This window comes from Hyposmocoma kahamanoa, unplaced genomic scaffold, assembly GCF_003589595.1.
Source record: "Hyposmocoma kahamanoa isolate Upper Pololo Valley unplaced genomic scaffold, ASM358959v1 88, whole genome shotgun sequence".
NCBI lineage: Eukaryota > Metazoa > Arthropoda > Insecta > Lepidoptera > Cosmopterigidae > Hyposmocoma > Hyposmocoma kahamanoa.
Genome location: NW_020654466.1, coordinates 18,069,963 through 18,084,073, shown reverse-complemented (window position 1 = coordinate 18,084,073; position 14,111 = coordinate 18,069,963). Strand labels below are relative to the sequence as shown.

Genomic DNA, 14,111 nt, shown 5'->3' with positions numbered 1-14,111 from the left:
AATTAACTGATTTATTTATTTTACGTATTTATTTATTTCACGTTTAAATTTACAATTAAGAAAAGAAAACAATGTGCATAAACCTATACACATTTTTCATACATAACGATTCAATATAAGCGACTGCATCGTTGCAGTCGCGCGTTTGCATCGATTCAATCGTCTATAAATCGCAAGTGTAGCGTTGCAATTACGCGTTTCACAAACGCGCGTTTGCATGGTTGCTAAAAGTCACCGTGTGTAACCGCTCTAATGGGTAATGGTTGCCATAACAACCAATAAACAAGGTGCTCAAGATTATTGCCATGGAAACCAATGGCGATGTGTAAACTTTTTATAACGAAGAATAGATAGTACGAAAGAGATCGTATTCAAAAGTTCATTGTCGGTATAGTTTTTGTTTGATTATTTCCGAAAAATTAATAACTTGCATAAAGTGCCCTGATAAAAAGTACGTATTTATTCAAAACAAAATGTCGCCACTGGTAACTAATTAGTCTTCTTTCCAGAACTTTGTTGCTGTGCAATAAAACTTTTAGTTTGTTCAATACCCATGCTACGGAATATTCCGCTCTTTATAATTAACCATTTTAGTTTTATGTACCTAACAGTGACATTAGGTCCTTTACCCTACCTACCTGCTCTACTGAAAATTCTATTGTAGCGTTAAACAGAAATTTCGAACATTTAAAAAAAACAGGTATACATGCAGTAATTGCCTTGAATAAAATTGAATAAAGGAGAAGTCATTTCTATGATCACACTCCATTTTGTTTAATTTTTCTTACATTTGATTTTTTTTAGATCTTTGTCACACTAAGAAAAAAGTGATTAAACTTCACCCAAAATGCCGAAGAAGCCTAAAGTAAACAAGTTGGCTCGTATGTCAGACGAAGAACGAGCGAGGTACCTGCAACATCGAGCTGATGTCGAAGAAGAGGCTAGAAGAAGGAAACGAGAGCTTATCGCTAGATTTATAAAGGTATAGACTTATTTCTCCCAAATATACAACAAGGTGATTGACTTGATATCGCAATTAGAAGGTAATAGTACAAGTTAAAAAAAAAAGTTTACTTTTCCGTGCATATTACACTGCTGTTTATAAAAACAGCAGGGACGGCAATCAAACATAAGTTTGATCTTTTTGAAATTCACGCAAGGCGTAATATATATGTAATATAATATGTAAATTGCGAAAATTTTGTTTTAATTTTTTAGATATGTGATTTCCAATCGATGTTGGTATCAATGTTTATACCTAACAGCAAAAGTGGGGCACGCATTCTAATTTTATTTGTTTATATTTTAAGTATATATATTTAAATGAGTTTTTTGTCTCGGTCTAAATTGCATGATCTTGGTTTTATTAAAATTTAATTCTAAATTATGGTCTTTTAGCCACGCTACAATCGTATTTATAATGTTTAGGATTTTTTCGTTTAGATTGGTGTTAATGTTACATGAAAATAGGAGGGTAAAATCGTCCGCGACAATAACACAGGTTTCATTTATGACTTTAGGTAGGTCGTTTATGTAGATTAACAAAACAGTACTGCCAAGAACATCTACCTATGGAATCCCTCACTTGCTGCATCTTTGACCTAACAGTTAATTCTAATTACATGTGATTCTTTTTCCGAATACTCTATTGAACATATTGCGATCGGTTACTGAGAAATAAGACAAACCACTGATGTGCTACTCCATAAAATTTTCATTGTTTATCTGACACATTTAATGCTGATTTCATAGCTGTGTACGGACGGTCCGTGCGGACTCTCCGACTGAGAGCCATCCGCATGCGTAGAATCCGCAGTGCTCTGAATCGAGTATTTATTTTAGTGCGGATGTTCACGGAAGATATTCATGGGTGACTTGTGCGAAGTGTTCTGTACGGAGCAATCGCGTCACTATAAAACGATATTCGAAGGCCACACGTGTTACTCCGCTCCGCGGTGCCCCGTGCTCTCAAACCAGCCTTAGATCTGCATTTGCTAATAAGTTAATTCAAAGCGGTATTTACGCTAGCTCTTTCTTTTTTTATCACACACAAAGCTATCACCGTTTATCTATCTGTTTAATTTTTTAAGTTTTCACATGAAAGTAAAATTTGATGAATTATTAAAACTCATGAAACAAATGTTGTTTATGATGTTAATAATAATAGTCGTGGGAGGTTGTTAGCATTTTAAAAATCATCTTGTTTAATTGAACAATGCTTAGTATATCTATCTAGGTATCTACCTAGTACTTGTCTTATTTCAGAATAAACTTGATAAGGAAGAAGCATTCAGTCGTATAAACACTTCAAAAATAAACCAAGGATGGCGGTACATTCTACGACGGATCAAATGCAAGCAGATGGAACAAGATATCATGGTAAGTTCTTAATAATATAGAGAAAATTATGTGAAAATTCATGTAACCGAAAATGTCTTTTGATTTCTATTAAAAATAAGTAAAACCTATTGCAGTTCGCAACATCCACGTATCGAGACGTCAGTTATTTTTGTTTGGTAAAATAATTGTTTCCAACTGGACTTCTAAATTAAAAGAAAATGTAATGTTTCATGTTATGTATGCAGGGAATGATTGACAATTTCAACTTCATGGTAGAACGCAAGGATCGACAAATTTCCTCACTGACCAAAGCAATCGAGGACGCTGATGAACAACATCGCCGCGCATTCCAAGCTCACACAGAGACTCTGAGTTATTTTCTAAGTAAGAAAACATATATTTTAATAAATAAATACCTTCGAAGAGCATCGATGAGGATCATCCGCCAGCGCACCTTCGTTCCCTTTCGTTTGCATTCAAGGGGACTCCATATCCGCCCCGTAACCGGTGGATTTCATTGCATACCAGTGCCTGCCACCTAGGAATGGCTCATATATCTCTCAATCGATCCACAGATCGGATCGTATGGTCTTGAATCGATCTCATAAAAATCGTTTCAAAATTAATTTCGATAAAAAAAGAGATACGATAGGAAAAAAGCACCGCGGGCACATGTACCTACCAGAGAGTGGGATTGTGTACAAACATCACATTAATATTAAAAAAACGGTACATACTGTAGAAATCATAATTTCCTCTATCAGACTATTGTTACGGTTTTTATAGTTGTTAAGTCCAATAATAAACGATTCAATTATTGGAGTTGTTGGTAGATACAGATTTTTGCATCGACATATGTTACCAGCAAAAAGAAATAAGTTTATTGCAACAATATCTATGTACTAGCGTGTTTATTGTTTAATTCTTATAATCAAACTTATCTGTTTACATTATAGTATAATTCAACGGTACAAATTTCTTTTAGATGTCGGCTACCAACGCCTCGACAAACTACAATCAAATTACGATCAACAAAAGAACAGCCTTCTTGAAACTGGAGAAAAAGAAGAACAAGACATTTCTGACAGTCAAGAAAAAGCAGAATTCAAACTGAAGTTGATAATTTACATACAGAATCGAAATTTCGAGAAATATAAAAAGGAATCCGAATACCAGTATGCTACAGAAATTAATGATGGTCGGTTGGAGGTGAGTTAATTTTTTTGTTTATACATTTATTTTATTCAGGTTACAAGACCCATAAATATACATACCTTATAGACGAACATACATAATAATATAATAAACACTAATGACTAATTATTATTTACACGTATTTTCTGAGACGTGTGACGCAACGTGGGTGTCCGGTAGCCGCCCTCGGAAACGTCGGTATATGACACCCTTCGGCCATAACTCACCCTTCATGAAGATCGACAGATGTTGAATTAGTACTCTCACCACAAATGAATTAAAATTCACATTGTGGCGGGACCCCAACTGCTCGACACTCAGGGTAGCATTGGTTTTCACCGTATATACCCCAGAATATCCAGACTTTGTGAAGTAATGAAGCCGTGTTACGTATAACAACGTCGTCGGTATCGCTAGGCGCAGTAAATTAACGTAGTGAAGTAACAGTTCTGTTATACTTAGTATGTCAGTATACTTTAAAAACTGCTCTGTCATAGAAAAACGTACGTGATCAGTAATTTTATCAGGCATTTAACCGTGTCCGTTGTATTATGTAAGTAGGTACTTTATAGATAGCATATCGTCTCTATGGGAGCATATTTTTACGCTAGTCTATTATACGAGTAGTTTCAAAATTCAAATAATGTTATTCATATGTATTGTTTTTGACGCAATCTTTAATGGCACATTTACACTAGGTCGACAGGATGCATTCACTATCCCGCCGAAGGCATCAACCTAACACAACCTCTCAGCAGCAGTAGAGCTCTTTGTGATAGAGTTAGTCCAGGAAATGTCACCTTACCTATTTCCGCCAGTAATGTCAGCATTACTGCGTTTCGGTTTTGAAGGATAAAGGTGTTGGTGAAATTACAGGCACATTATATCAGCCATTTTCACAATTCGGTGTTCTCAGCCTAATTACCGTAGTCATTTTTTTTCGCTTATACCCAATAACATTGAAATATGAACAACCTTAAGCTAAACTATTAGTATCTCTAAATGGCCTTAGAATAAACAAAGTTTTCGAGTTATTAAGACGCACATATTTTATAGCATCGGTAATTAGAAATTGTTATTTTACATGGCTGCGGTAATTAGAAAGTCTGAAAATTTTTAAGAAAACATTAAATTAAAAATAACAACTAACAACATATTTATCAACTTATGTCTCAGAGTGACGGGCGCAGTGGCAGTGTCCCTCAGATCTTAGCGATTGAAAGGTCTTGAGTGGCACTGCAACTGCCATAGACAGGCGTGTCATTTATCACACTGCCGTCCGTTAACTAAAAGAGAAAGAGAATTTAAAAGAGAATTTTGAGCTCTATCCTTTGCTATTTAAAACGGATATTTGACCATTTGTCACTTAGCCGCGTTTTGTTAGTGGAAGGCAGCACAGTTTGTTGGACGTTTGAAACGATTTGTTGTGTCTTCATGCCTAAACTTGTATTTATAACGGCAATCGACGGGATGTAAACAGCGCGTTGACTGCGCCTCCTTCGGCAAAGCGAAGTAGTCTGCCGCAGTCGATCCTGTGTAAACACGCCATTAAGAGGGAGCAGAGGAAAAATTCCTAATCTTCGATTTGATTTTAGAGGGGTATATCCACTTTAAAGTTAAAAATAAAATATTGTATGAGTAACTACACGATATATTCAAGCATAGACATTAATAAGAAACATAAAACAATAAAGTTTCCTCGATAGATAAAAATCACGAAATGACCTCTAATTTTCACATTTTTTCGATTTATCCTCCAAATGCTACAGGTTATTAAGACAAAAATTAGATAATTAATTATATTTATGCATGATCGACAACTGTCACTACGGATTTTTTTAATCCCTTTAGTTTTAGAGTTATTCCGCTAAAACGAATTTGGTACTTTTAATGCGCAAAATTCAACATCTCCTGTCGCATGTCACGCGAACTTCAGGCATATATTCGTTTCACAAATTTGGGCCGAGCCAACGTCAAAACTTTTTTGGCACGAGAGCTCTAACTGTACGTGAGATAACCTAAATAAATTTTTACTTAACAATTATAATGACGTCATGACGATTTCACTATATCGCGCTCAAATAATTAAGAATAAAAAAATCCAATGGTCAACTTATGCATTAACATCGTCGTAGATTCTGTAATATTAATAGTTCAAAATCATAACAACGTGTAGTACATAAATTTACATGCAGATGTAACACAGTTACTCTATTAATTAGCTTGCTGCCATCTTTTAATAATTTCGCCGAAAAAAGGACAGCCCGAACAGATTGATAGAAGTAAATAAAATAAAATAACCCCTTTTTTGTTTATTACTTTTTTATTAACACGATTAAAGTATGTATATAGGCACACGAAACGTTTGTCTTGAAAAACATATTATCTAAATATATTACAAGTACAATTTAAGATTAGTTATATTTAATATTAGATTTACAATAATTTAAGTAAATATTTATTTTTATAGATGACATTTATAGTTAAATTAACGGAAGTTGATGTGATATGTATGAAAAAGACACTGCGTGCAGGCGTTTGCATTTTACCAGGTTGGATATTGTGCCAATGAATTGCTCAATTCATTGGCAATTTGCTGCTAATGTACGATTATACCAACACACACAAACCCACACGAATATTGACCACATCAACTCTTGTTAATTGACCTATACCCAAACTTAAATTTAAAACTGAATGTCATCTTTCCAATCATCACAATTCGCTCGGCCTTTTTCAGACAAACACATGAGCAGATTCTTTGAAAACTCGCACTTGTCTTCTTTATTTTCTGAAAATAAAATGTTAAGTATCTTGAATAGCTTTAGGCAATTTGCAAGCAGCTAGTGATTGCAGTCGACAAATATTATATCGACTATCGACTGAACGTTGTTTACGCTTATGAAATAAATACTCGAACTTGTTTCATTTGAATCATCATCGGCCCATTATTCATCCAACTGCTGAACACAGGTTCATTTGAAATATCAATATTTGTAAGTCCATACACTGCATTTAGAACTATGTCTATTAAAAGTACATAAAGAGTAGACATATTTTAAATATTTTTATTTTAATTCAATATAGATAATGAAATCTGCCTGTTCTTAATGAAATGTCAACTGTCAAAATAAGAACAATAGAGGCCATAACGCAATTAGTAATCATTAGAAAGTCGTCATAACTTTCACAATTTAGGTATTTTTGGCAAAATTTTACCTATCGAGTTCTTAGATTTTCGCGATTGTTACACAAAGGAAATGAAACTATTTTTCCGGATTTAAATCGCGTATATTTGTTTTGGTTTCTTTGAAGAAACAAATATACGCGATTTAAATCCGGAAAAATACTGTGATTTCCTAAAATTTTACCTCTTTTCACAATCTTTCGATAAAACTATCTACAGCACCACACGACTATTTAAAATTTTATGAAAACTGGTAACCTTGCAAATGTCATTTTACTCCGTCTTCAAAAAAGACGAACTTTAACTGGACTCGAACCAGCATCTGTAGCCCTCTTCCCTTCTTCTCTCTTTTAAAAATATGCACTCTTCGCCACTGCTATAATAAATAATAATAATGATGCACACACTCAACATAGCCCCGCACTAGAGAAACCCTGTGTCGCGGTTGCCATGGACACTCACATAGACAACCACAAATTACACTCAAACTCACGAGAAAAATAAATGTTGGTTATACAAACATTTCTCCCAGTCCGGGAATCGAACCTGGGACCCTGGGACACGCAGAAGCGTGGCAGCTCGGCATGGTAACCGTTCGGCCACGGAGACAGTTAAGTGAACTATACATCGAAGTGGTGCTAATATTGGATTTTAATGTTCTCATTGTCAGTAGGATAAGAAAATTTCTCCTTTCCAATTCCGCAAAAGTGACTCCAATAGAAATTGGCAGTTTTTAGAAAGGAGTACCTATCACTATGGCATACACACCATTATCCAGTATTTGGAAGCATTCTTCAATTGACTCTTGAAGAAAATCCCTCAAGTCCTCATTTTTCACGTCTTTGGTGATGGCGTGCGTTACTAAATAACGGTCTGGCATTCCATTATCTCCTGTCTAATAATACAGTAACAAATGAGTAAATGTACCTATTTAATCAAAATAGGTGATGAATACTGCGACTTTCTGAAAGTATGTAAATTGCCTAAATTTAGGAGAAAAAATTTTACTTTCAAATAATTCTAGCTGCAAATGATATTTCAAAAACGAATTTGTAGGATAATAAAATATGGCACCTTTTATGGTTTAAATAAGGAGTTCATGTCACTTACCATTTCCAAATTTTCCAAAAAACAATGCAAAGCGCAGGCTTTAGCATCCACTTTCTTACTAGTATTGTCAGTCGAGTTTTTTTCGTCGCTCCTATAGGAGTCGTCATAAGGCCTCTTGGGAGCCGGATTTGGGTTATATTGACTACGTTGTCCCGAGTTCATGGACTTGGACCGTTTGTAGCGCCGTGGTGACGTCGTTGAAGATCGATACGGGTCCTAGAAAGCAAACAATCTCGGTACCTACTTATGACGACTGCTATACGTCAGCTTACGTAACCTGTACTTATACAATGTGTTATTTTTAACTGGGACAGTATAGGGAAATCGGAAATGCTAAGAGATACAGGGAAATATCATGTAATTTGTGCATAGTGAATTTATTGGTCAAGCGTGAGTTGTCCATAAAAATTAATAAAATTGATTAACACTGTATTAACATTCGGACCAAAATTAAGAACTTAGTACTTATTATTGAAAGCTGTTAATATGTCATCATATTTGATACTTACAAATTCATCATTTTGCTGGAAAGCGTCTTTAGCTGATACTTGACTTCTTCCATATCCATCTGTTTGTCCCATTCTATCACCGTAACCCATCCCATCTCTTCCCATCCTATCTATTCTTTGGTCATAATTATTTATCCTATCATTTCTGTTACTTATCCTATCATCATAATTGCTTCTGTCATATCCATTATTCATCCTGTCATAGTTGCTTCTGTCGCCCCTATTACCCATTCTGTCATTTCGGTCCATTCTATCGTCAAATCTTCTGTCGTCACGGTTTCTGTCCCATCCGTAACCCTCCTCATTTCTATCATTACTGCCAAATTTAACGTCTCTATCCCAAGGTGACTTTTGACGGTTTTTAGTGTCCCTCCTATCATCGTCATATCCTCGATTATTGGTCACATTTTTGCCTTCCTGTCTTTTGAGGCAACTTTTATAGATGGCTCGAAGTTCATTTTCTTTAGGACCTCCATCTGATCGACAGTGCAGGGCCTATACCAATAATAAAATAAATAATTCTTTTAATGCTTAATAAATCGCTGGATACAATTTGTTTACTAACAATTAATTTTTAAAACTATACTAACATGAGCCGGACGTACTAGATACACTCGTAAGTACTTACTGCTGGACACAGGCCACCTCAAAATGGCACGTAGATTGGCGATCGCGGAACATCTACCCAGAGAGAAGTTGGCTTCGGCTCATCTCTTAGTTTTATACCTTAGTAGCTTTCTACGATATTTTAAGAAAGATTCGGTTTTGCTTATACCACACGGAAGAAACTCCAACATATTTCCATTACGAAAAAGCATACTTACACAACTGTTCCAAATTAAACTCAAAAATATCAGAACACTATATTTTGACCACATTTTCTCTTTCGCGTTAGCCATGACAATGAGGCCGCTGGTGGTTAGTCGGCTCATATAATGGTGCACGCTCCACTACTCTAGCGTTCAGGTTCAACTCAAACTACAGTCATAACTAAACAACGATTCTAGTTGGTTCTGGTCAGGTAGGTTCGTTGCTGATTTACTGAATGCGAGTGCGACGTTAGTGGCTACGACAGATTTGCTGTTTACATAAAGCTGAAAAGTAGTGTAGCTGCTTACTTATATCATAACTAAATTCAATTTGAATGCAATTTTGAAAGTTTATGATGAAAAAGGACACAGACGTGGCTCATTTCCTCATTTAATTTTATTTGCACGATTCATAAGTCTAGCCATGACGTGAAATAACCAGACAGCTGCATATGACACAGCACTTGTTTATCTATAAAGAATTATACATGTTAGGCTCATTATCTGCCAAGCGGAGCACAGCAGAACGGTGTTAATCTGTACTATTTTGTTTTTTTGACATCTCCATGCCGCATAGTCAATTAGCCCAACTACAGTTCTTCTTTGCTCAGCTGTAGATGATAATGGTTCTTAGAGATCGTTTTTATTTATTTGGTTCTCCAACAATGAATACAATATACATTACAATAACATAAATACAATTGCCCCATTACTTAGAGGAGAACACTGCATACACAATAATCTGTTTATTTTTTTTACGTAATGTTAACATTCGATAAAAAAATACTTATTAGGAGAGAAAAGAGAATTTATAACTATTAGTGCAATACAAGTCTTTTAAGTAAGTTCACAGACATAGTTGCCAAATCCGCTGAATTGTAATATTGCATATAAAGTGTATACATCTGAGTGAGGGGACAGTGCAATCAGAGATTAGTACGATGTTTTGGAATGCAAAACAACTTCCTATTATGATTTCCCTGTGAACTGAACTTTACAATCTGAATTATTTAAAAATGCCAGTGACTAATTTCTTCAAAAAAAACTAAGTCGTGCATATTGCATCTTGTTTCAAGTGTAGTAAATCCAAAATGGTTTAAACGATCTGTGTATGAGTTGACTTTCTTGGCTATATTGCAGCTGTACGCTAAGTGATACATGAATACTTTCTGTAGTTTCTCAATTCTTATGCTATGAACATTGTAGCACGGTGACCAGACCACGCTGCAATACTCCAAGTGCCTCCTAACCAAAGAATAGTTCATTATCTCTTAATACAAATCCGAGCATTCTTGAAGCCTTTGCAACAATATTGTCGATATGTATGTCAAACTTAATCTTTTTATCAAAGTAAACTCCTAGATCACGTACACCATCCAATACTTCAAGAGTTTCTACCATTAAGTTATATTTATTAGGTATAATGTTTTTGTTTCTAGTAAATTTAACGTGATTGCATTTCTTAATGTTTAAAGCCATCCTGTTTCTTTTGCACCAACTTGAAAGCGTATTGAGATCATCCTGAAAAAAAATCTTTTTGTAGTAATCTGCAGCATTTGTGTTTGTAATGTTTAATGGTTTTTTAACAGGGTATAATTCGAGTATCATTTTTTTTACTTTGAGGCCTTATTCACGAACAGTAGTCATCTGGAATTTGCACTACAATTTACCGAATGTTCAATTCATGATCAATGCCAATAATCCGCAACACAATGAGGGCACATCATACATCTGATCTGTCACACGTTACGCCTGTCAAGCATCATCAGGACATAAAGAACAACCAGGGCTAATTGCAGGAAACGCGGCTATAACCAATCATAAATTGCACCAAGTAATTCCTGATTTAGCTGTTATGATGCTTATGAAGTATTTGTCATATTTGCTTTCAATAGTTTTCCGAATAACGATTATTAAAATATATTTTTGCTGAGTGATCGTGAAGTCATTATTTATTTATTTAACAATTTATTGTACACCGCGTAGCCCAAATAATTAAGAATACATACCAAAATACACAAAAGACGCCTACTTTATAAAGTTTTAGAAATTTTATACATATAGACTTCTCCTCTAATCGCACATCATTACCAAGTATTTTAAGTTGTTCTGTGATTTTAAGGATAACTACGAAGGAATAGAAAATCTTTAACATCTTCACTTCTGACATTTATGAGTACTAAACCAAGCGTATAAGGTACTAAAGAATAATTCCTGTGATTGCAGTTACACTGAGCAAGTCCGATCGCGTATCCTTTTCTTGAAAAACCTTACAACTTTTCAGCCCCTTATATAATGGATAAAACCAAAGACCCTAGAAAGTCAAGAAAGTTGTCTTCATTCTATTACTTTTCATTATGATTGTTTACGTATTTGAGAAAATGTCATTCCTTTGTTATTAGCACGAAGAACAAATGCGCGCTCTCTGCAAACCCAAGCGTCTTGAGATCGAAAACATTTGGGCTCAACTTCGTGAAGTGTACAACTCGTATTCTGAGCAACATAATCCCATTATGGGCCATTACAATTCGTTGAGGGAAAAAGACGACTTCTATCGGAAAGATATCGCTAGAAATGAGCTTCAAATCCAACAGGCAACTGTAAGTATTGAGGTACATAAAAGATGAACTGTATATGGCTACCCACACTCTGAATCTGTACAGAGCACACCAAGCTTGATACTTTGGTTTTTAGACCGTTGTTATCGTAAGCGGCGTAGGTACAGATTAAAACGTGATTACCGAGGTAAATCGAAAACCAAACCATTCGAATTACTACTGGTTCTCACGGTAGTAAAATACCAATATATATGTATATGATATATCTAGAATACACTTTCATGTAAGCTTATGCCGTGTCATTAACAGGATGTACTCCTAAATCTTCAAAAAGAATGGATGAACACGACTAGCTCAATAGCATACAAACTTCAACGAATGAACAATCACAAGGAACAACTAACGAAACGATACAGTCAGATGAAGAAAGATGACAAAACTGCGAAGAACAGAGCTGCAGAGAAACTAGAACTCATGGTGAATGTTAGTCAAGATACTATACAGGTACCTTCTTAGCATTGTGTTTTTTGATACGGAAACCTAACAAAGAAAAAAGGATACAGTGAATTACTACACTGAGCGACAAACTGAGGTATTTTCATGTTTTCTCGACCTGTCGAGGGTCTTCTACGACATATTATGGAAGAAATTAATGGACGCACGTGTCCCATCTAAAATTATTAACTTCCTAAAATACTGGTACCTATTTGGGGTACATAAACAATGTTCGGTGTACAGGGTCATAATCGAAATCATATAGAAATACGTTGGAGTGAGGCAGGCTCTTCAACGTATTTATGAACGGGTGGGCGTCGATCCACCGATGGACGATCAGCAGCACGCAAGTCGGCTGCCTCGTAGACTGTGTATGCATAATGAATATCTTTAGTTTAGTAAACTGCCCGTCGCTATGTGCGAGGAATGTGAGAAATGTGCGCAAGGTAGCAAGAGAGGCAGCACCAACAGTATCCTAAAAATTATCTCCAACAGGCCTGACTGTCCGTTCATGAATCACTGCTGTGCGATTTCTAATGGCATCGCGAATGATCGTTATTAGTGTCACTTTTATATAAGTATATACGTGGATACCTCACAAACTGCGAATCTAACAAATGCCTTGTAAAAACGTGAACTGTACGTTTTTCAGCATCTCGAGGCTTACAAAAATAAAATAAATAAAATAATGCAACTGGCTGAGATTTGTCGTAAATACGAGACTAAGGAAGATATTGCTGTGTTAAGGGAAGCAGTATCATCAAACACCTCAGAGCTGGAATTCGAAAATCTCGACGAAGCTATGGCGGTAAGATAACTTATATTATTGTGCTGGTGAAATTACAGGCACTTGTCAACTTATGTCTCATGGTGATGGACGAAGTGCAGTGCCCATAAGATCTTTGAGATTTAAAACTCTGAGTGGCACTGCAACTGTTATGGATAGGGGTGTCGCTTACCACCAGACACATGACTTGTTCGTCCCGTCACTTAGTATTACAAAAAATTTAAAAAAAATGCCATCTTTTGTAATTCTTCACCATGATATTCAATTATTTTTTGTGAAATTGTTACACTTCTTTGTTATAATTATTACTGATTATTATTTTATACATTAAAAATAATTATTATTACTAACATTACAAAGATGAAACATAGAAAAATTCTTGCTTTTGGTTTTTAACTATTTTTTTGCCGTAACGCCTTTTGTGAGAAATATTGAATATCTTTTTTTTAATTATTCACAGGAAGAATACAAAGAATACCGAAAACTGGACAAGTTTCTACTGAAATCAAACCACGTTACAGTACAAACCATGTGTTTGAAAGCTGAAAAGGCAAAGTTGGCTAAAGAGAATGTCCAACTGAAGCATTATATCAAACAATATTTAACGGAGATGGCTCTGAGGGGAGGAAAAGACAGACCATTAAGTGTCAAATTACAATCGGGGATGCAAAAAATTGACACTGCAGGAAAAGTATTGTATGTACCAGTGTTCAGTTCTGGACGGTATTGTAGAATATTAGATTTCTTTTTCTATTTTTCTTACAAATATTTCATAATAAGAACTTGCATTTCATCGTCAATTACACTTGAAGACAGTATTAAATCTTAAAGTAAAGTAGAATAATATGATACATGTTTAGTATGTTAAGTGCTTATTATTTTTCATTACAGAAACCGTCCTGTTACTTGTATCGAAGGTGTTCTTAGCAATGCAGTGATGCATGAGAAGAGAATGAAAACATTGGCTCTAAAGAACAAGGAACTAGAAATACGGTCGTACCCTAGGGTACATTGCAGGATGTAATCTTTTGTATATTTTAAAAACTTGACAATAAGGGAGCTTTATTTTTATGAAGATTTACATAATAATTGCATAAGTGAATGAAGTTATTGATAATTGCG

General features: G+C 35.2%; 2 protein-coding genes across 2 annotated transcripts; one reads left to right on the top strand and one right to left on the bottom strand.

Annotated features, from left to right (window-relative positions):
- Positions 1–847: 847 nt before the first annotated feature.
- On the top strand, positions 848–14,028 carry LOC113235843 (dynein regulatory complex subunit 2). The gene is made up of 9 exons (XM_026471761.1): positions 848–982; positions 2,266–2,379; positions 2,586–2,724; positions 3,326–3,549; positions 11,552–11,749; positions 12,017–12,211; positions 12,855–13,010; positions 13,450–13,685; positions 13,881–14,028. Exons 1-9 carry the CDS (start codon positions 848–850, stop codon positions 14,011–14,013), a joined length of 1,530 nt encoding a protein of 509 aa, XP_026327546.1. The 3' UTR covers positions 14,014–14,028.
- LOC113235844 (translation initiation factor IF-2) lies at positions 6,187–9,401 on the bottom strand. The gene is made up of 5 exons (XM_026471762.1): positions 9,165–9,401; positions 8,341–8,835; positions 7,832–8,047; positions 7,490–7,616; positions 6,187–6,325 (listed from the first exon to the last, which is right to left on the bottom strand). The coding sequence occupies exons 1-5, from the start codon at positions 9,270–9,272 to the stop codon at positions 6,222–6,224; spliced, it is 1,050 nt and encodes a 349-aa protein (XP_026327547.1). The 5' UTR covers positions 9,273–9,401; the 3' UTR covers positions 6,187–6,221.
- Positions 14,029–14,111: the final 83 nt, after the last annotated feature.

Bases quoted from the DNA above. Each gene is read 5' to 3' on its own strand.
- LOC113235844 (XM_026471762.1), bottom strand. From the start codon at position 9,272: ATGAGCCGACTAACCACCAGCGGCCTCATTGTCATGGCTAACGCGAAA. The intron at 8,048-8,340 runs GTAAGTATCAAA...TTTGCTTTCTAG, and splicing joins TCCAGCAAAATGATGAATTT to GACCCGTATCGATCTTCAAC. The intron at 7,617-7,831 runs GTAAGTGACATG...CTGTATTATTAG, and splicing joins TTTTGGAAAATTTGGAAATG to ACAGGAGATAATGGAATGCC.
- LOC113235843 (XM_026471761.1), top strand. From the start codon at position 848: ATGCCGAAGAAGCCTAAAGTAAACAAGTTGGCTCGTATGTCAGACGAA. The intron at 2,380-2,585 runs GTAAGTTCTTAA...TTATGTATGCAG, and splicing joins AGATGGAACAAGATATCATG to GGAATGATTGACAATTTCAA. The intron at 13,686-13,880 runs GTATGTACCAGT...TTTTCATTACAG, and splicing joins GACACTGCAGGAAAAGTATT to AAACCGTCCTGTTACTTGTA.